Genomic DNA, 27338 nt, shown 5'->3' on the forward strand with positions numbered 1-27338 from the left:
AAGTAATGCTCTATTTTTTCTAACAATCTATATAACTGAAAAGACGATAAGAAAAAAGTTAACTTTAACTGTTAGCTAATGGATATTTCTAAAGAAAAGATGCCATAAGATAACACATGATCAGTAACCATTAGTATATATGTTACTGAGGATGTTATGAAAAATTTTGGTGCAGTGAAAATGTCTGAAATATAATTCTTGATATATTATGCTGTCTGAGGACATACAGTAAATAAAAAATAAAATTGTCATCTTATACCTCATAAAATGTAAAAGAATGGGAAAAGTTCAATAAGCTGCTTGACTATAAAATCTATCCCAAGTGGAAAATGGTACCCAAGGTGGTTGCTTGGTTACGCTGCAAAAGTAGACTCTCCTCCACTCATACATCATTAAAAGCCTTCTAGAACTCAGAATGGAAGTTTTTTTCCTTATGAATGCATTTTCACCTGCATGTGGGTTGTTATAATTGAGCTTCCCTAAAAGGGCATCTTAAAGCATTTCTCCTATCGTTTTACCTAATATTTTGGTCTTCTTAAGGACACCTTTATTTCCAAGTACACTAGCTGATCTTAGAATGATTTTTCCTTACAATAACCTGATGGACAAAAAAAAAAAAACAAACAAATAAAGGGGCTGAGAAACTAGGCAGAAGAATGCTTTGACAGTACATGCCACTGGCTTCCAGACAGGTGTGAGTTGGCCAGTGGTCCATAAGCATCTTACTAGTGCTGTGCATGTAGCAGTCCAGTGCATGCTACTCATCTCTCTCCTGACTTCATGGGAGAACAGCACCAAGAAATGGTCCAGCCCAAAGCTTTGTTTTTCAGAAGGGAGGAAACACTCAAGGGAGAGAGACAGATCAGAGTCACTGGGCACTCAAGGAAGAAGAGTAAAGATGGTTACAAAATTGAAGAATCTTTGTACTGACAGGTACATTAGAGATGATTTAGTTCAACCCTCTATGTGGTGCAGGATTCTCCTTCACAGCATCTCTAAGAGATGGTCCCTCAGGCTTTGCCTAAACACCAACAATAATTTGGACCTTATCTCCTTGAGCCCATGAGCTCCAAGCCAGAAACCTGGGATATATTATGGATTCTTTACCTTATTCGCATTCAATGAATCACTGAGGTATTTTACCTCTCAAATATCTCTTAAATCTATCCACTGTTCACTTTCCCACTATCTTAGTTGAGGCCTTTCTTTCTTGTCCTTCTAGGTGGTCCTGGAATAGTATTCAAACACCAGATTTCCTGCTACCAGATAATTTCCGCTAATCCATGCTCGCATGTGGCCTTGCAGTGGACATTCTAAAATACAAATCTAATCATGTCATTCCTTTGATGGTTCACTATCACAAACAGCAGAAAAAATCTAAGGTTTAACCTGAAATGCACGATCCGTCTAACTCTCCAGTGCACACTTCAGCAACACTAAATGGTTGTGGAATCCACATTTTGTATCTCCACGCTTTTTGCTCACGTTATTGCCTCTGGTTAAAATACTCTTCTTTCCCTCCATCAACCAGGTAAATCAATTCAGGAATTATCTCCAGGGAGGCATCTTTTGATACCCTCCCCTGCATAATATAAAAAATATTCCACGTGTATTCTCCACCACTGCACTTATCATATTATACTGAAGTCATTAACAAGCTCATCTCTTTCCCTCCAGGGGAGTCCCTCAAGGCAGGGACCATGTCAGACTCTTAGCACATGGCACAGGACTCATGGTAACAGGTGTTTTAACACATGCCTCGTATGTATTAAACACAAGACTTTTTTGAATGTGAGTTATAATCTATAACTCCAGTAGTCCAACTTTTGCACGGCAGAGCAATAAAAACCATCTCTCCAGGGAAATACAGCATTCGGCAAAGTTTAAATACTACTTATATGACATTTGCACTTACCTAAGTTGCTGTATGTAGCACTACAGGGATTCAGGTCCAGAGGATCTGAAATGTCTTCTTTTTCCTCTGCCCTTTCCAGTTCAGGTAGAGGCAATGCTGGTGTGACTGACGTGCAGGCCCCGCCATCCTGCTTCACAACAACAGTTTTTGGATCCCGAGGAGAAAAATCCTCTGTCACTTCATGGGTCACATGACTGCAACAGATCAGACCACCGTCACACTGGCATTCAAAGGTCTTCGCTAAAATGTAGATTTATGAAGGCATGTAATTGCCATAAATGTAAGTAAGTGGCCCTACAGTCACAGCAGTGGGTCATAAGCCCCAGCATACCTGTCTGAATACAAGGCGGTCTTTCCCGCAGGCAGATGCTTCTATTGACCTTGATTCATACACACTGAGAATCCAGTTTGGTAGAAGGGATATAACGGGCTCAAAGGGAAATTAGAGAGTAATACAAAAGGAGGTGGTGAGAGTGGTGGTAGAGGGAGCTGAATGCTGAACTAGGTAAAGACAAATATGCTCAAGTGTTTGAGAAAGCCATTAGCACATTTACTATATTTACCATATAATAGTACAGTCATCCCTTGGTACGCTCAGGGGACTGGTTCCAAGACCGCCCCCCAGATACTAAAATCCACAGATGCTCAAGTCCCTTATATAAACTGGCCATAGTATTTGCATAGAACCTACACACATCCTCCCATATACTTAAATCATCTCTAGATTACTTATAATACCCAAAACAATGTAAATGCTATGTAAGTAGTTGTAAATACAATGTGAATGTTATATAAACAGTTGACTGGGCAAAGCAAATTCAATTTTTGCTTTTTGGAACTTTCTGGAATTTTTTCCCCTAATATTTTCAATCCGTGGTTGGTTGAAACCACGGATATGGAACTTGTGACTAAGAAGGGCAGACTGTACTATAGAACTATAGTAAATATGAAATACTTTATAGTATTTATTTAGTATATAGTATTTACTACACACTAAAGTATTTATGAAAGTATTTGGTAAAGAATTGGGAATAAAGTTGAGATTTAAATAAGGAAGTCAAGCAATTATTTTGAGGCCAGGAGGCTTGTTGCCACATTGAAGCATTAACCTTTGCCTGTATGCATGCAGCAGGCAAAGCAAATGGAAAAGAAAGTTCCGTACCCTAGTTAATCTTATCTATTAAAGAGAATCTGAAGCATCCCATAGGCCACACACCAGAGAATGGTCACCCATCATGCTTTGTGTTTCCTAATCCTATTTTGCTGCTGCTCCCTTATTTGCTTCTAGCTGTCTCTCCCAATCTTCCCCATACCCCACCCTGCCTGAACTGTCAATTCTGTTGCTATAAAGTACAAGGAGATGGAACAAGTTATTAAATGTTGGTGGAGAAAATTGGCCTAGTTTGAAAATCTCATTGGGCTGGTCAATGAAATAAATTCAAAATCAGGCACCTTTAATGGTTTTTGGGTCTACTAAAAGTATTCCTAGACTGTTACACACTCACCAGCTTTTCTTCTTGCATTTTTTTTTTAAATGGACAAAAGAAAGAAGGAAAGGAAGCATCTTATATACTGTTATATGTTATTTCTGGATTTTCAAATGGCAGTGAGTCATTTACAAGTTTCTTTAAAAGAAGTGCTTTGTTTGATCATGTGTCATCAGAACATATATCACCTGTGGATTTGAGGGAGTAGATCTGAAAGAGGAGTACTTTCTTATCAATCTTTCATTATGGAAATTATGCTTGTGCCTGAACAGAAAAATAAGCCTTGAAGTCTGCTGGATACACAACTTCAAAAATACTCTTTCAAAGGTGGCAGAGCCAGAGGTCTCTCTATTGGGAGACAGCAATGAGCTGGAAGTACCACTCTGGGCTTTGGCTCTTGCAGATAGGGGAAGGTGAAAAAGAATCACTCCATTAGCAGTCAACAGGGTGGTTTATGTAAAAGGAAGCGTCACACAGTTAAGCATGCTGCCTCTTCTTAAAGGACTGCTAAGGTTATTAACCCAAAACAGTGCTAGTTTATCCTACCATGGAGCATCATAAAATCAAGGTAACAAGGGGGCTCTACTTCCATGCATTAGTGAAGACAAGCAAAGTGACACTGCTGAGACAATCTCAGATACCACTGAGTGTCAAGACTATAGGTCACTGAGTAGTTATCAACATGCTTCAGAAGAGGGAAAATGATCTTTGCTGGGCAAAAGTTAATATGAGCCATTTTTATTTCAAAGCAATAAATATAAAGTGATTAAACAATATCAGCCCCCTTTGAGAGGGAAAACATTAAACCTCCAGACACTCTCTTCTTATCCTAGAGTCAACTTGAGAGGTTTCTAAGAAGGTGTTTTTAGGCTCCTAATCTCTGCAGCCTTGCTCTTGCCTTTCCGCTTTCCTCCCCCAATCACATCGTTATTAATAAAAGGAAGCTCTCTTTTCCATTTGTCACAAAGGACTGGTGAAGGCTGGTTCAGAAACCATGACTTTGCCCTTGCGTGTCTCATTTCCTCCCGGGGAACGGGCTGTTTACATTGAGCCCTACTGTGAAAACTACAAGGAACAGCTGCTGCTCTTAACCAGTGAGGAATTCCCTGGGCCTGTTCCCACATACGTGTAACACAGCTCTGAACTCTTAAGGGGTTCTCAAAATAAAATATGGATGCTAAAAAGCAAGAAGTATTAAAGACTCACCCACTGTACTCACTCACACAATTCCCCATTAAAGGAAATTCTACAGGGCCTTCTTCAGTCTGTTAATCATGTTCTGAAGCTCTGATGAACCATAGCTCCCACTGAGTTTCTGGAGGACTACAAGTTGGGCAAGATACAAGAGGCTCAAATTCTGCACCTTAATATAACCCACTGCACCTTGACCTTTACCTTAGGGGTTTGGTCTGGGAAATGTGCCAAATAACCTTTGGGGAACTAAGCAAAGTGAAAGCTAGTTTTATTAACTCTTTGAAGACCAAGGCAGCACAACCTGTATTCTATATAAGGGTCAGTTTTCATAAGCACATTTTAAATGAGTGCACTGGTATATTAAATCACTAATTAAAACAACTGTCAACTGTAAAGAACTATGCGAAGAGAACTGATGAAAGTAAAATCACACGAATTCACAAATGAATGCTGAGACGTTTAATCTGCATTTACAGTGACAGCAGTGTCTAAAAGTTAGAATTTTTAAAAATGCATCAATGATATGTCATCACTTGCTGCTTGAGGGAAGAATAACTCTTTGTATCATTAAAATGGTAAGAGAGAGAGAAGGGGAAAGGGAGAGGTTCTGAGAGTTCAAGCCTAGATATGGTAACATGCTGTGACTAAAAAATGAAAAAGACCCGAGAACTGCATCAGAGAAGGTGACTCCGTCACTGTGTACAAACTGTCCAGCAGGAAAGGAGGTAAAATCTTACAAATAACTTATTTCAGGCATATTAATTTCTTAAGGGGATATAATTTTTGACCACTGATTTTTGTGTGTGTTTCATATTCAGATATAAAATCAGAAAACCCTCCCAAACAGTGAAATGACACTTTCCAAATACAGGTTTTATCTCCTAACAAAGTGGTTCACCACCACCATTTCACTGGGAAATGTTTAATCTAATGGAGAAAACACCAAAATGGGAATCAGAGAATCTGGATTCCATTTCCCTATTTTCTCTCATGTACAAACTAGATGACAACATTAGGAGGGAGATAGCGGAGAAAGTGAAAATTTCCCCCATGTCATCCATGAGACGGATGGCAAAAAAATTCTTTAAAGTGAAATTAAAAGAAACCTACTAGAATTTCTACTACATTATATCTTAGTATATGCCTTGAAGTAGCAGCAAGTAATGATGAGGGTCACTAGATTTTTTTCAGGGGAAGTACAGTTGGTATTTATTACTATAAAACAGAACTGTTAACTGATTAATGGCCCACAAAGAGGCTTTCCTATTTCTGCTGTTTAAATTCATGCTGGAACAGTCCCTAGCGCCTGCAATTACTATGGCATTGACATCCAGGTCCCCGATCGTCAGGCTAGGTCGGACCCTGACTTTGCCTGCTCTTTTCCTGGACCCTCAGCACTCGTTCTGCTTTCATAATGGAAGATAACACACGTTTGCCCGAATCTCAAACTCTTCGACCAACTTTTCATTAATGATCAGTTTTTAACTGAGATTTGATCATGTCTGACCTGCCACTTAAAAAAATCATGTCACCACCTCCAGGACAAAGACACATCTCACTTTCTGAACATGGGGAATGAACTTAAGGTATTCAGAGGGAACAGTAACACTGTTACAGATTTGTCTGTTATACAGATGAATCCCTCAGTGAGGTTATGTCTCATCAGTCTGCAATACTCATACATAATTCAAAGATGCAGAAGCAATCTCCAGCGGGAAGCTCACTTGGCTTATCCAGGTGGTAGGATTAATCATCACACCATCAAATGAAATAATCCTCCTTTTTTTCCTGGCAAATTCGTTCAGGACAGATTTTTGCAGAAATTCTGTTAATATCTGAATATACTTTTAAAAAAGGCAAATCAAATGCTACATTAGAACAGATTAAAGGCTTTTATGTATCTAAGTATTTCCACAATTTCAGTTTAACTTTATCTTCAAATTCAACCACTTTCATTCAGCTTCAGAAGGAACAGTAAATGAAATCAGGCTTCTATAGAGACCATCTGCCTCTTGGGGCAAATGGTACCCTACGTTCCCATTTGCCAGTTCTCCTCATCCTACACTCCCATTTGCCAGCTCTCTTCAGCAGCTGCATTTGTCTTTAGTTGCCCAAGACAGCCAAGAAGCAAACATGTGATTTTTTAAAACTTCCTTTTACCCCTAAAAATCTAATCAAAGCACATCAGAAACACATTTCATGGATTTATTACTGGTTTCCAAAGCTGCTTATTTCTGGAGTTGCTGGGGAGGATGGACCTTTGCAGGAACGGGATGTGAATCAACACATGAGGAGGAAAGTTCAAAGTTATCAAATCCCACACCGTTTATCTACTGAAAGGGGGAAAAACTCCATTTCTCTCTGCCTCTCTACCTGTAGGACCCCCCACCAATATGACATTTCTTAATCCTATCTTAGTTTCCAGGTCATCAACTTGATTTTGCTACATTTTCCAATCACTGGCATTCTCAGGTAGAAAAGCGTTGTGTCCGTAGATCACTATCTTAGTGTCTCCAATTTTCCACTAAGCCTTTAGTAGTCTTTCACTGAAAACTTCAAACTTCTTATCCTGAACTGAGATTAACCTTTAACTGAGATCTGATGAGTTCTTGCTAATATGTCTAACATAGACTGGTCAAACAAAGGCAGTTCTTCCTGCTGTGAGAGTGGCGAGGATTGAGGATGGGGAAGACTGGCAGCCATGTGCAAGGTCTTGAATAGACTCTAATTTCTAGACACTGCACAGTTTCATCCTTTTTTTCTTTTAAACAAATGTGAATAGCAAATTTAAAATGTCTTCAAGGTACCAGACCGCAAGACAGTAAAGTAGATAAGAACACAGGCCACTGTAAATCACTGTCACCTTCATAATACTAAGAAAAATTACAGTTTTAAGATCCTATGAAATACAAAGTCAGAATGGCACCTGTAGGGGAAAGGCTATAGCTCAAGTGGTAGAGCAGATGGTTAGCATAAACAAGGTCCTGGGTTCAACCCCCAGTACCTCCTCTAAAAATAAAAAAAAAAGTAAATGTAATTATCAACCCCCAAAAAGAATGCCATCTGTGCCAATGAACAGAAAAGATAAATTAATTTTGGAAAAGAGCAATAAAATAAGGCTGCCCTTCTTAATAACAGAGGGGTGGAGAGAGATTCTCAGCATCATCATTTGGCCTCTGCTCCCTTCTAAAGAATGGGTCAAATGTTGATGTTTCTTTCCTGGAAAAAGCAAGTATTAAAGAAAGTAAGCACAGGCCTCTCCAACAGAACCGCGGCAGGGAAGATATGGAACAGTCGTTTTTCGGGTCCTGGACTATTTCCACTTGCCCAGAAGCATTGGAAAAGCAAGTCATTGCATCTTTTCCCATTTCCTCTATCGGCCTCAGCTGCTCAGCTGCCCTCTGAGTCAGCGGAGCGAGGTGACTACGTACACTACACTCTCCAAAAGCACGGTGTGCCACCGAGGGAACAGGAACTAACACGATCCAGAACCTACTCCTGCTCCCCGCTGCCCAGGCTGCGCACTTTTCCTTTTAATTCACAAAAACACCTCAAGAGGTGGAGGCAATTACTGAAAGTGAAATGAACTGCCCAAGGTCATACGTGTACTTAGGTGACAGAGTCAGGAGCTGAACTCAGCACCCCGCTACCCAACCCTCTGTGTTCTTTCTGCCCCGCTGGTGCTGTCAGACAAGCTTGGCGTCTTGTAAAGATTCTACAATAAATGGTGACTATGAAGCCGAAGTAAAAGTGCTTTGAAAAAGTTATTATTGAAATGTGCGGTATTAATGATTACAGATGTGTTCTACCTTTGAAAAACTCTAAACAAAGTCATTATTTATACTGGAAAAGGATTTCTTTAAATGGGAACTGCTCTTGTATAGAAAGACTGCATTTGTAGATATCTGGCTTCCTAATAATAATCGCCACCAGCACTACCGCCACACCTGCCGAAAGCTAGTCACTGAGCTTAAATAATACTCCGAGTAAAGCTTGTTACTCCCATAACAGCGAATAATAATAGCAGCCAAAACTTACATAGAGCTTATTATGTGCCTGTTCTAAGCTGTGTTTCTCAAAAGTGGCACCATTGACATTTTGCACCAGGTAATTCTGTGTCGGGGAGGGCTGTCCTGTGCACTGTAGGATCGCACTAACCTCTCTTACCTCTGTCCACTAGGTGTGGGAACCAGTCTCTGCTTTCCCAGTTGTGATAACCAAATAGTCTCCTGTCAAACACACCCTTTGGGCAAAATTCCTTCCCTTGCCCCCTAACCCCGCTCTAATACTTAACATGAGTTCTTTTAAGTCTTACAAGGTTATTATCTCTGTTATAGAAATGAGGAAATATTAGAGGCCAGAGTGGCTAAGTTATTTGCCTCAGATAACACAGCTAGTAACTGGTAGAACCGAGATTCAAACCCAGAAGTTCAGCTCTGGGATCTGTGCTCTAAACAGATACATTATTTAGCCTCTCAGTTTGTAGATGAGGAAACTAAGAAGAAGAAGGCAAGTAACGTGTCCGGATGACAAGAGCTGATAACGTGCTGAGCACGGGATTCAAATCCAGACCTGAGTGACTGCAAAGCCTGCTGTTCTAATACATGGTGCCAAATGTTACTAGACTTCAAGACGCCTGAGAATTACCTTGTTAGAGATGCAAGATTTGTGGCTCCCACCCCCAGGGACTGAGTTTACAGCTCTGGGGTATCACCCAGGAACCCGCATTTACACAAACACCCCAGGGTAGTGATTCTGATGCAGTTAGTCCTAGGCCCACACTCTGAGAGATTAATTTTTACTGCCTCCCTCCTCACAGGGAGAACAGGGAAATTAAGCACAAAAGGAGTAAAGCAGAAGAAATGAGTAGGAAATTTTTAAGTAAAGGAGCATCACTACTCAGAAGTGACAGAGCTGAAGAGGTGAGATAAAGCAACGTAAGTGGCCACAGATGAGAGATCCGTAACAGGTTATTAAAAAAGGGAGGGAGTGCTTTGGGGCCAATCCTTACCTTCCGAGCTTTATTCTTAGAATACAATTATACAACTTGTGAAACGTTAGAAAAAGAGGATTTGGCCTAGTATGACATTTATGATTTTTATTAGAAGGCCTGGCTGGGCGAAGACCACTCTGAAAATAGGAAATGGCACCTGTGACACCAGCAATGAGTCACGCCTGCCAACGTGCAGCACTGTCTCAGTTCTCTGTTATCAACAGAGGACAGGGGTGACACAAAAGGCGGGCCCCTATGACTGGAAGAGCTGCTCCGAGATGGACCACGGCACCTGTGCCGTCTACCCGCCCCGCCAGGGGACTCTTCTTAAAACCCTGTGTTCTGCTGCTCCTCCGCAGACACCATCCGTAGATCCCCGTGATCTGTCGAGGTCAGGTCCAGACTGCCTGCAGGACTTCAGAGCCCTTTCCCATGAGACTGCAGCATGTGTTTTCATCTTTACTCCAAACTTTCTGAGACAACAACCTTCAGTTCCCGGCAATGTATGTACATCATAACTCCCTGTCCCTTGGACACACCACGTTCCACAGCTCTACTGAACGTACTTTCCCTTCCTATAGTTGCCTCCCTGCTTTCCATCTATTTCAAACTCAGCCAGCCATTAAAGACTATTCAGGGGCGGAGGGTACAGCTCAAGTGATAATAGCGCATGCTTAGTATGCACGAGGTCCTGGGTTCAACCCTCAGTACCTCCTCTAAAAATAAATAAATAAACCTAATTACCTCCCCCCTCAACAACAACAAAAAATAAAATTAAAAAAAATTTTTAAGTGAGCAAAAAATTAAAAAATAGACTATTCAAGTCTCACATTAGCCATGATGTCTCACTGTCCACGGGGACCCTTCCTTCTCTGCACATCCACGGCAGATGTTATGGACTGAATGTTCATGTCTCCCAAAATTCACTTGTGGAAAAGCCTAACTTCCAGGGTGGTTGCAGCTGGAGATGGGGCCTCTAAGGAAGTAATATTTAATGAGGTCATAAGGCTGGGGCCCTGTCAGACAGGATTTTTGTCCTTCTGAGAGAAGGCACCAGAGACCTCTCTCCACGCACGTTACAGAGGAAGGTGAGGACATAATGAGAAGGTGGCTATCAAGTCAGGAAGAGTCCACACCAGAAAACAAACAGCTGGTACCTTGATCTTGGACTTCTGGCCCCCAGCACTGTGAGAAAATACATTTCTGTCCTTTAAGCCACCCAGTCGGTGGCATTTTGCTGTGGCAGCCCAAGCTAAGATAGCAGGGGCTGAGGGTCAGAGAAAGCACGCAGTGAACGGGTACTGAATAAATCAGATCAGGTGGGATCTGGGCAGTGAGGCACTGGGGAACATCACCAGGATCTTTAGCCACACTCCTCCCAGCAAAATTTCTGCCTGTATCACAATGGAGAATGGGATTGTGACAGGTTCCAATGTGGAGCCTCCAAAGGGGGGTGGGTGGGGAACTCCCTCCCCACTAGGAAGTCAGAGGAACAGGACATCTTCCCTGATGCAGAGCGGAGCTTCATCCACGTGCCCGCCACACAGAAAGGCCAACAGCTGACTCTCGAGGCTGCTTCACTCCCTGATAACCAGGAGCTGGTGCGGGCACTTGATCGGTGTGCACTGCTGTCATCACTCTGCTCTTCTCAGGCAAGCCTTTCTCCCTACTACTAACAAATCACCATCACAGGGGCACCATGAGGATAAACTGCTCATCTTGGAATTAAACCTTTAAATATCACCTGATGACTCTAATCAATACTCTGCGGCAGTTATGTTAAATGCTCACTGACTGAAACTGCGGCCGAGGGGCCTGAATAAAGGCCTGGACATTAGAAGCTTAAATTTAATTTCAGCTCTGCCACCAATGCTACTTTCTCCACGTCCCTCATTATTCACCTATAAAATGGGTGTAGTGACATATACAGGAGTGTGTATTAACTAGGAAATTCTCATAAAGTGCTTTGAAGAGAGTGAATGATTATGCCAATGTTGAGTTACTTTAAGACTGCTTGACAGGTCAGTGAATCAGCACACTTCGCTCTGGCCCGCAGTGGTCACAGACATGCCTCCTTACACTTAGGCTGCCTTTACGGTAGATGCCGACAGACTGAATAACTGCCACCAAGAGTGCAACAGAAGTTATTTGGGAGCCGAACGTCTCTAAAGTCAGAGTCTGGGTCTGCTTTCTACTTGCAGAATGGCCCTGGGATTGTCAATGAACCTCTCTGTTTCTCAATTGCCTATAAAATGGGAAGGATGCACACTCAGAGATGTTGGGACAAGTATGACAACGTGAGTGAAAATGCAGGAATTATATAACAAGACACTGGCATTTAACTTCAGATTCATTACACGAACAAGGAAACAAAACTGACCCATTAAGTGGGGGAATTCTCAGTCCGATTCCTCATTTTGGAGTACATTCATTATAAGACTCTAAGCAAGTCAGTTTACTTCTCTGGATTTTCAATCACCTCCCAAAGGGAGAAGAACGTAGAGCTGTCCGAAGAGCACACTGTAACCATTCTGCATCATTCTGTGACCACGATAAAGTGAGATATTTATCAGTTTTCTCTAAAACAAGATTATTTAAAAATTCAACAGTAAGGACTTCATGAACTCATCTATATTTTAGGAACAATATTTCAGGAAATACAGATGTGACTTTATAAATGCTGACAGCCCAGAAGTTTCTTTAGAGCAAAGAACATGTGATCAGGAGAGCGAGCAGTTACTTTCAGCTTCTATCTCCAATTTTTTTTTTCTTTATGAGAAATAAGAATTTGATCTTCAAGGCTAGTTTGTTCCTAAGCTTGAAAAGGATTTTGATAGGTTCTCTTAGCAAAGAGTAGAGATAATGCAAATTAAGATATAACTGGAGTACACCTAACATAACATTGTAATTCAACTATACTTCAATTAAAAAATAAGATTGTATATACAAAAAAGAAAGATATAACTGGAGCATAAGCATTAAGAAATTCAAGCTTCTAGCGGAATTTTCCTGAGAAGGACATCACCTTTTACCTCAGTCTATGTGGTGCTTAGACTTTTTCCCGGACTACCTGTGCACACACACACGTATATAAAAAGACTCAGACTCCGGTTACCTTAGTGAGTAGCAAACCTGTCTAGTGACCAGAATGTCTACAGATCACAGACAAATCATATATAATAGCTCAGTCCAGGGGTCAGCAAACTTTTCTGTGAAGGGTCAGATAGTAAATATTTTAGGCTTTACAGGCCATATGGCGTCTGCTGCAACCATTCAGAACCCTGCCGTTCTAATGCAAAAGCAGCTGTAGGCAACCTGTGAAAAAAATGAGTGTTTTCCAATAAAACTTCATTGACAGATGTAGGTGAAAGGTCACATTTGGCCCACAGGTCACAGTTTGCCAATTCCTGGTCTGTACCCCTGAACCTTAGAGTGGATTGGAGGGGCTCCCAGGATTGACTCCTGGATTATTGAGAATATGGCTGAGTTCTGAGGACTTTAAGAAGATCAAACAGGCCTTGGCAGGGTATAAGAAGGCTTATACAGATGACTAGCATTCCTAAGGGGGTAAAGGTGTGCCGAACCTAATCTCCCCATCCAAGACAGAAGTTGGCTGAGATCTGGACGGAATTCCAGGAGTGTGAGGCACAGCTAGATTCCTGAAATGGTCCTGGGAGTCCTGGAGAAACTGGACGTGCGTGGTATCCAGGGGGACATGCTAGCGGTCTCTGCTCACTAGGAATGGGACGTTCAGGGCTGGTGGAGCTAGGAAGGTCAGCCTAAGGTCAAGAGGCCTGTCAGCCGCGGGAGGCTGAAGAGGGATTCGAGGAGAGCTGCCTAACTGGAAGAAGGTGTGAGGCACCGACGTGGAGCACAACAGCACTTTACTGCAGTACAAGCGGCTGGGGGGGGGCGCCCTCAGGTGTATGCACTTGTCCTTTTATTATGCCCGCGCACGTGTATTGTTCATAATGCTTACTCATGCTACTAGCGCATGCGTACATTTACTTCTTACTTCACACACAAGCAAGTTATTGTGAACTTTGACCTGGGTCCCACAACCTACTCAAGACAACCAACAAGGCCATTAAGGGAGCAAACAAAATCCTTAACTTTGGCTGAGAGTGTTACAGTTACTCTGGGGCGAGTTACAGTTATTTTCTCCATCATTAATTAGTTTTCATCACTGATTAGAAAAAACAATTTTAAACTAAATTTTTAAGGACATGTATGTGATTGGCAATAGATACTGCCTACCAACTATGAAATCAATACAATTTTAGCCAAGAGTTCACCACCACAGTTTACTGAAAAGACTACTAAATGGGTATACTTTGGGTAGAAGGAAATTGAATCCAGAAGGGAGGAATGAAATGATGGAATAGTATATATTAAAAAAAAGTGACAAATGTGAATAAATCTAAATAAAAAAAAAAAGGATGATGTGATGGGGAGTGACTGAGGATGGGGGGAGTTTCTTAAGATTTGGTGGTCAGCGAAGACTTTTCCAAGGGAGTAACATTTAAATTGAGAGCTGAATGACAAGGAGCCAGCATGCAAAGATCTGAAGGAAGCAGACCAAACCAAGGGAGTAGCTGGTAAAGAGGGATCACGCTTGGCATGTTTGAAGAACAGAAAGAAACTGTGTTATGCTATATTATTCTACATTATTGTAACGTGAGAAATTCATGAGCAAGGGGGTGAGCAGGAGACAGGTTAAACAGGCTGCAAGAAGTCATATTCCACAGGGATTTTCTTCACCGAGTTGAAACAATGGGATCTGCATTTTAAAAAGAGTACTTGGCTGTTCCAGAGACTCTAGGTTAAAAGGGACAAGAGATGAGGAAGGGAGATCAATTAGGAAAATACAAGAGGTGAGAGAGGATGGTGGCTTGGACCAGGGTGGTAGAAGCAGAGATGGAGAGAAGTAAATAGATTTGGGATATGATCGGGAGGTTGAGTCGACAAGACTTGATGGTATTTTGGATGTAGGGGGTGAGGGAAAGAGAGAAACAAAGATGACTCCTAGTTTTCTAGTCTGATCACCAAGATAGATGATTGGACCATTTATCAAGGGAAGACATGGGATGGAACAGATTTGTACGGAAAAATCAAGAGTTGTGTTTTGGACCTGTTTTACTTGAGATGTCCATTTGACATTTAAAGTGGAGATATCAAGGGGGGCGAGTATAGCTTAGTGGTAGAGCACATGCTTAGCATGCATGAGGTTCTGGGTTCAATCCCCAGCACCTCCATTAAAACAAATAAATTAAAAAAAATGTAATTGCACCCCCCCAAAAAGCTTGAAAAAAAATTAAAAAAAAAGATAATAACATATAAAAAAATAAAGTGGCGATATCAAATGTATAGTTGTATGTGAATCATGGAGGGGAGAGGTCAGGAATAGAGACATTTGGAAGTCATCAGAATACATACAGTATTTAATATCTTGATATTGGGTGATGCTTAGCTAGGGGTTAGCCATTCAAGTTTAAAGAGCCCTTTCTGGTATACAGTTACGATGAAAAAAAGAAAAAAACCTTATCTCTTAGAGATACATATTGAAATATTTACAAATGAAATAATGCCTGGCATTTGCTTCAAAATAATGGGGGACGGGATACAGATTAAACAAGATTGGCCATAAATCGATAATTGTTAAAGTATGGTTTTGAGGTAAATGGTGGTTCAACTTACGAATCTATCTGCTTTTGTATATATTTAAAATTTTCTGTCATAAAAAGTTTAAAATAAAATGCAAATAAATAAAATGACCTATTTTAAGGTAGTCTCCATTAAAAGGTGGTCCTGCGGTAACGATTTCACGGTCAATGTTATAAACAAGGCACTCGGGAAGAAAGCAAGTCAGAATAACTGGAGTTACATGAGCAAGAGAGTAAGAAAGATTAAACAGGCAGACAGAGGCCATATACACATGTGGGGATGTGACTGGATTTACATTTAAGAAACAGTACTTGGCTGTTCTAAGAACAGAAAGCAGGGGGAAAACACTGAGCAAGGATTAGCTTGAATTCTGATGCCCTAAGCATAATTCGTAAAGAGGTCAGTTCCTATTGCTAGACGCTCTATAAATGTCTGTTTAGTCCTCATAATATCTCTAAATAAGGTAGGTATTACCATCTCTATTGTACACGTCAAGAGACTTCAGCTCAGAAAGGTTAAGCCATGTCACACAACCACCAGTGGCACAACTGGAATTCGAATCGTAGTCCATCTGACTCCAGTGCTTGCATTTACCTCTCTACACAGTATTATTCCCCATGCTCTGGACACCAAAGAGTTGCAGAAATGGTAGGTAAACTCATCTGATCCAGATACGTAGGTGGGAAAGAGAGCATCAACAGTCTCTTAGACGACCGTGGATGTCCTTTTTTGGGACCATACCAGAACTTGGTTAAGTGGCAGTTTCTTAAGAGCTACTTGCAGAATGGAATCTGAAACCAAATCAATGAACTTTTTGTACTCAGTTATATTAAAATTCACTGGTCTAACTTGCAGTTTCAATGGCTCTTTTACTCATGCATAATTTTGTAACATCCTGCATTGGGTCATTTGGAAGTTACTGGTTCACTGAGTTCACTGAGTTACCTTTCAAATGCTGACACATTTTACTATATAATTTAAAAAAATATTTTCTGCTAATGCCACCACCGATCACATCAGAAAAAATGTAAGTATTAGGAAGCTGTCAAGGTCATGGTAACAGATACAAGTTTTCAAAAATTCTTATTTTTGCTTGAAAGCTTGAATTTTATCACTGACAGCAAATACTGTCAGTTGTCTTCCTCAAAGTAATAGGCTCACGAGGTCCATTCTTGGGAAACTATCTGCCGAACACCCAAGTCTGAGTAACCACGGCCGGTCTGTCACTTGTTCTTTCAAGGTGGTCCATGAAAAAAGGCGTGGTTCAGCTTTGTAATTCAAATTTTGAAACTCAAACTATTTCACGAGTGTTCTTCCCTGAGATGACCATACTTCGGTATGCAGCATAAGGACCCAAATGTCCTTTTCATTTTATCACACAGAATCTTAAAATAGAAATATACTCAAGGGTTGAGATTTAATAAAATTTACTGCTTTATCAAGGGCATTCTTAAATGAAACAGATGTTCGTTTTTCTAAAACTAAGCATGATTTTGATTTGTGCGAAGGTGTAGTTTTACCCACTCTTGTTTTCTCATCATCAGTGCAAATGTCAACACAGTGAAAAAACAAATCATGTCTTAGTGTTACCATGAAAATGGCGCCTTTTGCATGGTTCCGACTTGACCTCGCATGGACCGAATTTAAGAACCACTGGTCTAGTCATTGCCCTTTTCCAGTCACCTGTCCTGCTTCTGTTTCCATCATCTTCTCTGAGACTCTGCATGTGTGATGCCACTGCCTACACTGTCCTCCCCAGCCAGCTGGCAGAAACCCTATTTGTCTTTTAAGATCTGGTTTGTTTTTCATTTCTGAGAAGCTGACTTCATGTCTTTTAAGCTGATTCAATCACCCGCCTTTCTGTGCTTCTATGCTACTCCGAACATACTGCACACGTTAGCATTTGTCACACTGAGGGCAGAGGGGCTACCAACACTTTAAAGCACCCAACATGTGCCAAGTCTTCCGCATGTTCTCCCATGACACCCTTAGGTCAGCTCTATGTGCTAGGTGTCACTGGAGCCACTGCACACTGAAGGACCAGAGAGCGAGCTAGCGCTGAAGTCAAACCCAAGGCCATTATTTCAGCAGCGTGATCATCCTTCTCCCTTTGTATTCCTGTGGCACATATATGACACAACTCATTCATTCAGTTTATGTCACCTGACGTCAAATAAATGAATTCAGTGACAATCTAATCCCATAATGAAAGGCTCTATACACAGTCCCTCATCTTTCAGAGTCTAGGGTCTGGCCTTCAGCAGAGTAGTTTTCATTCCTCATACACCATTTAGGTTTGGAATCTTCATTTACTTATAGAAAAGCTCATATTTTCATTTCTTCCAGCAATGTGTTCCCAGTCGTCAGATGGTAATTTAGTGATTACGCTGCCATCAAGCGGGAAACAAAAACCTTGACATTTGACAGTGATGTTTTTCCTCTCAAAGTTGCTTCAAGTAAATACTAATGGTGTAGCCAAGTAAATGAAGTAATTATTGAAAAACCAAATGGTGTATATTCTTCAACATGAATTTTCACGTTTTAAACTTTCAAAAATTAAAAAAAAAAACCTAGTTAATACCTCTTTTTCTACTTAGTCTGGAACATTATGAAATGTGAAAATTCCAATGTGTCTCTAAGAGAAGCTTAATACCTCAAAGCTGCTTTGCTTACACTTCAGTATATAGCTTCAGAATGGTGGGAAGAGCAGTGGTTCTCAGACTGTGGCCCCAGACTGGCATCATCATCATCATCATCACCTGGGAACTTGTTAGAAGGACTCAGCTCAGACCTACGAAGTCAAAGTCTCCAGGAACATGGCCCAGCAATCTGTTTTAATAGCTCTCCAGTTTTTGTGAGGCATGGCTATATTCTACAACCAGCAGGGCAAATGTACTGCATTATCTGGATAAATGCATGATACCTACAAAGAACTGATCAATTCTGGAAGATATGACCGGCCCACACACAAATTTTTGAAAATATAAGCTGTATAGTAATAAGTCTGCCGTGCCAAGGGCCCAGGCTACCCTCAAGGCCACGTACAGTGAGTGGCATGTATACAAAGTAGAGAGACTCGTTCCATAGAAGAGAAGCCAAATCATTCTTGACTCTCCTTTCCAGGATGTGGGTAAATACACCACCACCCAACTTAGTGAGGAGCAAAGCCATTTGTTGACCTGCAAGAATTATCTGCCATTAGGTAACTCCAACCACATGCCGTTTAAATTGCATCTTTCCAAAATAAATATATAAATAAATAAACTGCAAAGACGTATTTTATTACTACTAGAGTGCAATATTCTATCATCCACTTTGAACTACCAATGATAAGACTATTCTTCCCAGGAATATATTACCACGATTCTACCTGTTTTCTTACTACATGGATTTAAGAAAAATAGGAAGTTGCTAGCATTTTGACAGCTATTTGGGGGTATGTAAAAAGTTTACGTTCGTAAAGAATATATATAAAACTTCCCAGCACTTTGCTAGAAAAAGTGAGGGTATTAAGAGTTCATTTTTATTTACATTTCTCTAAAGAAAAGCTGGTGAGAGAATCTGTCCTACCATCAGCCTCTGCTGGGAGGAGGCCAGGCCTGGCAGAGAAGGATTACTATAAAGCAAGAGGGAGGAAGACTCAGAATGAGACGCGTGGAACACTCAGGGCATACCTCTGCTTAAGAATAAAAAGCACAGGGGTTATAAGGAACTCACCGGATTAGTTACAAACTTGGGATTAACAGTGTCTTGCTTGTATTGGCAGTTCATTAATTTTGCTTACAATACAAATGAGAAAGAAAAAACTTATGCTTCCTAAACATAAACGTTTATGTGAATGATTATAAGTGAAAACAGAAAAACTTTGCTTGATCTTACGTTCATTAAGAATGCAACAGAACAGGAAGAATACAGGTTTTAGAGTGAGACAGGTCAGGGTTTGAATTCTGGCTCTGACAGTTACTAGCTGTATGAATCTGGTCTCCTCTTAACTTCTCTGGTTTTCAGTTTCTTCATCTGAAGAGTATAACCAGATTGGAGGCCTGTTACAAGGATCTGAGATAAACATTTGGGATGTGTCTTATGCAGGGTAGGCAATGAATAAACAGTTATTCAAGTATTAAAGAAAATTACTGCTTAGAGAACTGATGTGGGTATACAATTTGCCTAGTTGGATTAAGTTAATACTACTGGTTCTCAATCTCAGTAATCAACTTCTCTTATTTCACTTACATGTTAAATAACTATAAACTGCTTCCCCCACCCCACCTTTCCACAACATCAAAGAAGGACAGAAAGAGACAGCAATAAAAAACCAAATATTCCCTTAAAAAATAATGCATATAGAGATAACACCTCAGTGAAAGCCAAACAGAACTGTTTAAAGAGCTTGATTTCATTTCCAGTGAAGAAAAAACCAGCACCACCATTTATTCATGTGATCCTGTTCCTTCCACCCACTACCGAGGCATTTCAAAGCAACATATTATTTATCGCTCTTAAAGTGTTATGGATTTGCTTTTCTATGTCAGAGCCCTTCCGCATTTACCAGAATGCAGCAGGCTACTGTAGTTAAAGATCCAGGGCCGTAAACCTTGCTCAGTGCAATAAGATCACGTTAATAAATTCTAATCTCGGAATGCAGTTATAAAGATAGATGATAGCTGCTGAGCACTACTTACAAACAAAAATGGCTCTTACACAATCTTAGAGAAGGCAAAAACTTAGCACCTGAAAATGTGTTGGAAAAACTCCCACATTCTGCCAGTCTATTTTACATACCTGAGAATTTTCTTAGGAATCTGTGATGGAGAAGAATGACTCCTCTTCTTCTTCTCTGGGTCCTGCAGTGACCCCTCCTCCGTTGCACCCCTCCCTGCAACTGCTGACTGGTCTGCCCTGGCCTTGCCCTGGTCCACACTGGGCGGGCCTTGGGCAGGGTCACACCTATACATGAAGACGATGGCTGGCTTCTCACTGGACTCTCCTTTTGCCTCTGTGAACCAGTGATGGCGCTGAACTGGAGGAGGGGGCAGCATGTGGATGACTGTGCCATCCAGGCCCACCAGTTTCCCTTTCTCTCGGTCTTTCTCTTTGTCGTCCTCCTCATCTGTTTTCCGACGGCGGAAGAAACTTTTAAACGATATCCAGCGTTTCGGTTTGGCATCCGCTGCCCGCCTGCTGCCTTCGGAATGCAAAACTGATTCTGCTTCCGTTGACCTGGTAGGGCTGGTGGGCTTGGTCCAGTTGGTGAAATGCCTCTGCAGAAGGTTACTTGCATGGTAAGGGGAGGAAGTGGAGCGTGGCGGGGGAAAGGGAGGGGGTGGCTCGCTCTGGGGGTTAGTCACCGGTTTGGAGGGAGGCGTGGTGACTGGCTTCGTGAGTGGATCTTTCTGCACTTTGGTGGTAAGACCTTCTGCAGTCTGAGGTGCTTCGGCCTCACCACCGGGCTGGGACGTAAAGAGAGACTTGGGCCGGACTGGCGTGCTCTTAGGCGTACTCTTGGCAGCACTGGCATCGGGAGGAACTGCATAAAGCTCTTCCACACTGCACGCTTTAGGGCCAGACTGGGGCGTTTCTGGCGGAGACTGTGGGGGCTGGATGGAAGCCACAATCTGCGAAAGCACCGTGCTGGCCTTCTCCCTGGTGCCGCCACTGCCCGCCGGCTCAGACTCAGGAGTGCTTTCTGTTCTGGCCACAGGTTCCTGTGTGGTCCTCTGGAGCTTGGCTGGGGAGCTGCGGCTGGAACTGCAGCTTCTCTGCGGTGAAGGCTGACCTCTGCTAAGGCAGCTGCTAAACTCCTGAACCTTCTGGGCCACCGAGCCCCTTTTACGCTCCGTGCTATTTGAAAACCCTTTAGCTTGGGGACATTCGGTGGGTTTGCTAGTGGCGTTCTCCGACACTTTGCTTTCAGTTTCTATTTCTTCATAAGTATGGCTTATTACACTTGTGGTTTTTTCCTTCACTGAAAGTTCTCCACTTGTTCCGAGAAAACTTTTGTAGATGGCTAGATTGTCATATGCATTTGGATTGATTACAATGGGAACTTTGATAGCATTTTTGGAACTCCGAGCATAAGTTGGTTCATCATGAATGATAATTGGAAAAGGTGGCATACCAGCATTGTTATAACTGTTAAATTTTATTTCAGACAAATTAGGTGACTTAACAGGGATAGTTTTGGAGGAAATGTTTGTGGCTGTGGGTGAAGTAGGTGCTGATTTGTGACAGTTCTTCCTTGGAGGGACATTTGGTCCAGTTCCACCACTGATTAATTCCACCTTGGGCATCTTTTGTCGTGGACTGGTACTGGAAGTCCATACTTCCTGGTATCGGATTGCACTGGATTTTTGGAAATGGGCACTTATTTGTCCTGATGTCAGTGCGGGTGATGTCACCAGAGAGTTCGGAGTAGAAGATGAGCTTTTCGTCTCGGGACTGTTACCAGGGCCCTCGAGGCGCTCACTGGCCATGGCTGCCGACACATCCACGACAGTGTACGGCTTGCACAAGGGCTGCTCCAGGTTCACGACGCGGTAGGGCTTTGCTTGCTCTTCTACAGGAACGAGGTTTATGGTTACTGCTTGCCCGGCAATATCCGTAGAGGCTTTACTTTCTTGCTTCTCAGTCTGTACGGCAATCTTGCCATCCTTCTCTTCTAATCGGAGAGCAAGGACTGCTTTGTGTGTCTCTGGAACTTTTATTAAGCTTTTGGATGCTTGTGATGAGTCCTTCTCCTGATTATTACCAGAAAGGCTCTCAGGATTGGGCTCACTCTCCTTCACGTCCTTAGACTCTCCTGGGTTATCAGGAGACACTCCCCCATTACAAATCTTCTGGGATAAACTGCTGGCTGTCTCAGAACGTGATTCTTCTGTTAAAGAAGAATCCGGTGATGTGCAGTCAGATGACACCATGCTCTGAACGCTTCCTGGTCCGTAGGAGACCACGGAATTCTCCTCATAACCATTCAGGATTTCATCATAACTGTCATCATAGTCTACAGCACAGATTCTCTGCAGAGATTTATTTCGCAGCGGGACAGTATTCCATTTTTTGTCTACAAAGAATCGGACAGGAGACAAAGTGTTCGCCCTAAAGTTGGCAAAGCGAGGTTGCCCTCTCATGCGAATCTCCATGGCCAGCAGTTCCTCGTCACTCTCATCCCAGCTCTCGTGCTCCACCTCCATGTTACTGAAAAGCACATCTTCCTCACTCTCTTCACCACTAGAAAACTCTGGGTAACAGAATCGGCCCCCTTCATTACTGATCACCTCTGTGCTCCCGCTCAGAATAACGTGCTTGCCCTGAGTATCCTTCATCCCGCCCATCATGCAACTTGGTGGAAGCTTTCTTTCCAGTGATCGTTTGTAGCAATCATTTATTCTTCCTAAGAAGGTTTCTCTGGAGTTTGCTTCGTTTCCTTTCACCTGAGGGCTGGTATCCAAGCCTGCTATCTCCTTCAACACTTCAGTTAGTCCGTTATTGTCATTTGATACCTTCTTTGCACTATCGTTATTCCCATAAGGCTTAGGAACGGGGCTAAATCCTTCAACACCACCTTCATTGTTATTATTATTAAGTGGTTTCTGATTCAAGGCTGTCCGGTTTCGATTCCATCCTACGATGACAGGTTTGTTCTCACAGTGTTCTTGGATACTAAGCTCACCACACACACTCTGCCCATCTGCCACCATCATAGTGGGCTTCACAGCTATAGTGGGTTTTTTAGCCACAGGTGGCCGGAAATTTCCGGTGTTCCTGATGCGGTGGTTGTTACTGTGATTGGCATTAGTTTTATTGCCATGGGTGATGGGTGTCTTCTCAGGCTCTGGGGGGAGTTGGTGTAAGCTTTTAGGTTTAAAGCAGTTCTTGCATTCCCCAGGTTTCCAAACGTGTTCAGTAAAGGTGTTACAAGCAGACATTTTTAAAAATAGACCTTCACAGACAATGCTTTCCTTTCAGTGCATGGCAAAACTTCCATCTGTTAGTTTTCACCTCCCCTGTGTTTCATAGCAGCTCTTTAAGTGTGATCAATCTGTTGGGGGGAGGGAGAGGAGAGAAGAAAAAAATATGAATGGAAAAGGCACAATGAGGTTTATCATGATGAACGATTTGAAAAAATTGGCTCCATTCCTAAACTTTTCATTAGATTAACAGATTGAGAGATAAACTAATTTGAGCAATTTATGACCTCTCTTTGGCCAATCAGCATTTTGAAATGTTAGTTTTTAACCATAATTTTATGCAGTCTCATCGAACCATGTACAACACTTCACTTGATTTCTCTGTGACAATGATATTGTGAGCGTCCCCTCCTGAAAATGTCTTTGAAACCACTCCTTTCATTATCCTCCAACCTGTCTGACACTTCCTACTCCACTGTGGGTTCCTCTGCTTCTACTCACCCATTAATTCTGGGTATCTAATAGACTCCTCAAACACAGTGCATGCAGGACGAATCCACTAGCTACCCCTTTTCCCAACTCTAAGGAAATTTTCTACCCTAATCAGCCCTCCTCCCCGCTCCAGGCCACCTTTTCCCTCTGTCTTTATACTGTTCAGTTACTGCCACTATCATCCACCCAGATAGCTAAGCTCCAACCTTCAGACCACTCTTGACACTCTTCTCTTCACTTTCAACTCCACATCTTAACTCCCTTCCTAAATGAGTCTTGCCAATTTTATCTATCACATGCCACTGGAACTCTTTCTTGCCATTACCAGACACTGCTAGCAGTTCAGATACTCACCCTCTTTTGCCCAGATTCCTACAATAGGCTGTTAACTGAACTCCATACCTATGGTCTCACCCCATTCCAACCTAACCACTCCACCCTTTTTCCTCCAGGTGCAGTCCTCAGACAAGCAGCATCAGCCTCATCTGGAAGTTTGTTTAAAATGCAGTATCTTAGGTCCAATTCCAGACCTACTGGATCAGAATTTGCATTTTAATGAATTCTCAGGTGATTCCACTGTTCTCCACGACTATCAGATTTAGCTTTCTAAAATGCTAATATCATCATCTTACTACCTAGTTTAACTATTTTGTGGTTCAATCTTTTCTAATGCATTGGCTGGCAAATGTCAGTGTGCAGACAGGGGGTGCTAGCTAAATAAGAATGGCCTGGGGACCCACCCTGGCCCTGCCAAGTCAGACTCTGAGGGACGAGTCCAGGAACCTGATTCTTACTTAACAAGTTCCCAGCTCATTCTATGCACATTGAGGTCCTGGAACCCCTGAGCTGAGGATGTAATAAAAGCTCCTTAGGTTTTCAACATACAGTCTTGCCCCCCTTTTAGCCTTATGTCTTGAAAATCAACTAGTCTTCATACTCTAAATCTCACTGGGCTGCTCATTTCTCCTTGGTTCTATCAAAGCCACTTAGACATACCTCTATGAACAAGCACTTTCATTTTTACTTGTCTGTTTTCTCACTAGATTTTGAGCTTCTTTAAGCCTGGCCTATATCTTATTCATCGCTATATGTCTGGCAGCTGCATAAACACTGGTTGATGAAATGTGCTGGTTGTAAGGCTTATCTTTAAAAAATGATCCGTGGCTCTCTCTCTCTCGTCTTAGTCACACAGCTGCAGACCTTCCCAAACAGCACCACTAGAGCCCTACAGTTCTACTCTGGATATTGCAATAAAGCTGGCAGAAGCCATGTACATGTAAGAACTATTTTAATAGATGGAAAGTTTAACTTCATTCTTGTACAATGACGGTGACAGGATCCTTGGTTTTGTCAGAAACCCAGTCTTTTTGCCAAGTTTCAGCATGTTTATAAGGAAGGGAAGAATATCTTCTTTAGCTAATATGTGTAAAGCTAGGTCCCTTGTAAACAACACTTATAAAGAAAGCACTTGGCCTCACCGGAAGAAGTACAGACTTAAAGATCAAAGAATTCCACACAGAAAGCCCACGGACATGGCCAAAATCTAAGTTCATTCTTTGCTGGAGATCATTGAATGGCTTTTTTCAATAAAGTTAAAATTTACTTTTCAAGTGTTTGTTTGAAAACATTTATTTATTCTTTCAGATACTCTAAAAGCTGTATCACTTAGCTGATAAAACCATTCCCTGCTAGTCTGAGACTGAAACATTTTAAGCAAAAGGAAGAATGGCAAAAAATGAGGCTGCAAAGGAGAGCAGGGGCCAGATCTCACAGGGCCTTCTATAGGTTTTTAAAGATTGTAGAGTTTATCCTAAAAGCACCGGGAACCCACCAAAGGGTTTTAAACAGGGAAAACAACATGATCCAATCTGCATTCAAAAGAGACGGCTCTGACCAAAAAACATGAAACAGTTATAAATAAGTTATAAATAAGTCTAATGAAATACGTGCAAAATCTAGAATCTATATGCAGAAAACTATAAAATACTGATTAAAGATATTAAAGACGTAAACAAATAGAGAAATACAGTATAACATGTCAATTTCCCCCACATTGCTCTGTAGATTCAACGTAATTCCAACCAAAATCCACCAGCACTTTTTGTAGAAATCAGAAACTGATTCTAAAATGTATATGGAACAGAAAAGGAACTAAAATAGCCAGAAACAATTCTGAAAACGGACAAAGTTGGAGGACTCATCTCACCTGATTTTAAGACTCAATATAAAGCTATAGTAACCTGACAAAGTGGTACTGGCAAAAGGATGGAAACACAGGTGGGGGAAACGGGGTAAGCAAATCACAACCCACGGCCACATGGAGCCTGTTGCCTGTTTTCATATGTCACTAAAGCTACAGATGCTTCTTAAATTTTTAAATGGTTGAAAAAAATTTGTAAATGGTTGAAAAAGAGTATTTTGTGACAAGTGAAAATTATATGAAATTCAAATTTCAGCACCCATAAATAAAGCTCTGTTGGAACCCAGCCAGGCTCACTTGTTTGCACATTGTCTGTGGTGGCTTTTGCGCTACAGTGGACAGCTGAGCAGTTAGGACAGACTGTGTGGCACTCCATCACCGTGCGGTGCTCCCCAGCACTCCACACATTGCAGTGTTTCCACTGCTACCTGAATAATTGTTGTGAAAAGACATTTTCCAAGATAAAAATAAGTGAAATTTCATTACAGATATGCATTAATAATAAACATTTGTAATCAATTTTGATGAGAGGAAACACTAACTTTGAATCCTAAACTAAGCAAAATTAATGAAGTCATTGGTGATCTTAGCGCAAACTGTTTCTCCCTCTCCCCAAAAATAATTCCATTCTTATTAGTAGAGCTGTGTTATAAAAAATTTTACTCAATTTTTACATTTTGAATTCTGTCAAAAAATTCATGGACATTTGTTTTCTCTCTTGTTAAACAAGTACTTACATAATATCTTGGTTTTGCCCCTTTGCCTGCAAAACCTAAAATATTTATTATTTGCTTCTTTATAGAAAAAGGTCACAGACCCTGATATAGATCAGAATAGACACAGAACAGCACAGAGACCAGAAATAGGCCCACACAAATATAGTCAACTGATTTTTGACAAAGATGAAAAGAAGATCCCTTTCAACAAATGTGCTAGAAAAACTGGATACCCACAGGCAAAAAAGATGAAGCTTGATCTATACATAATACTCCATACCCAAAATTAACTCAAAATGAATCACGGATATAAGTATAAAATGTAAAAGCTATAAAACTTTTGGAAGAAAACATCAGAGAAAAGCTTTGCAAACTTGGGTTAGGGAGAACTCTTAGATACAACACCAAAAGTATGACCCATAAAAGAAAAAACAAATAATTTGGACTTCATCAAAATCAAAAACCTTTGTTCTGACAAAGATAATGATACGTGAATGAAAAAGGGAAGCCAGAAATGAGAAATTTCTTTCAAATGTACTTATCTGACAAAGGACTTCATATCAGAATACACAAAGAACTTTCAAAATTCAACAAAAAGAAAAAAAATCTGATTAAAAAAGAAAAACATAGGCAAAAGATTTGAGCACTCTACCAAAGGTACATGGACTGCATACAAACATGTGAAAGATGCCAAGTATCATTAGACATATGGAAATACAAATTAAAACTACAATGAGTACCACCATACATCTATTAGAATGGTTGCAATA

General features: G+C 41.4%; 1 protein-coding gene across 14 annotated transcripts in view; it reads right to left on the reverse strand.

The window, feature by feature from the left end:
• Window positions 1–27338, reverse strand: part of PEAK1 (pseudopodium enriched atypical kinase 1) — a 197749-nt gene that overhangs the window by 24760 nt on the left and 145651 nt on the right. For all 14 annotated transcript variants that reach the window (XM_072950954.1, XM_072950953.1, XM_072950948.1 and 11 more), the window contains 2 exons: window positions 20036–23291; window positions 1916–2109 (listed from right to left, as the gene is read on the reverse strand). In XM_072950954.1, coding sequence (XP_072807055.1) covers window positions 1916–2109; window positions 20036–23178 — 3337 coding nt within the window. In that variant the 5' untranslated portion in view covers window positions 23179–23291. The remainder of the gene's footprint in view (window positions 1–1915; window positions 2110–20035; window positions 23292–27338) is intronic.

This window comes from Vicugna pacos, chromosome 27 (assembly GCF_048564905.1).
Source record: "Vicugna pacos chromosome 27, VicPac4, whole genome shotgun sequence".
Classification (NCBI taxonomy): domain Eukaryota; kingdom Metazoa; phylum Chordata; class Mammalia; order Artiodactyla; family Camelidae; genus Vicugna; species Vicugna pacos.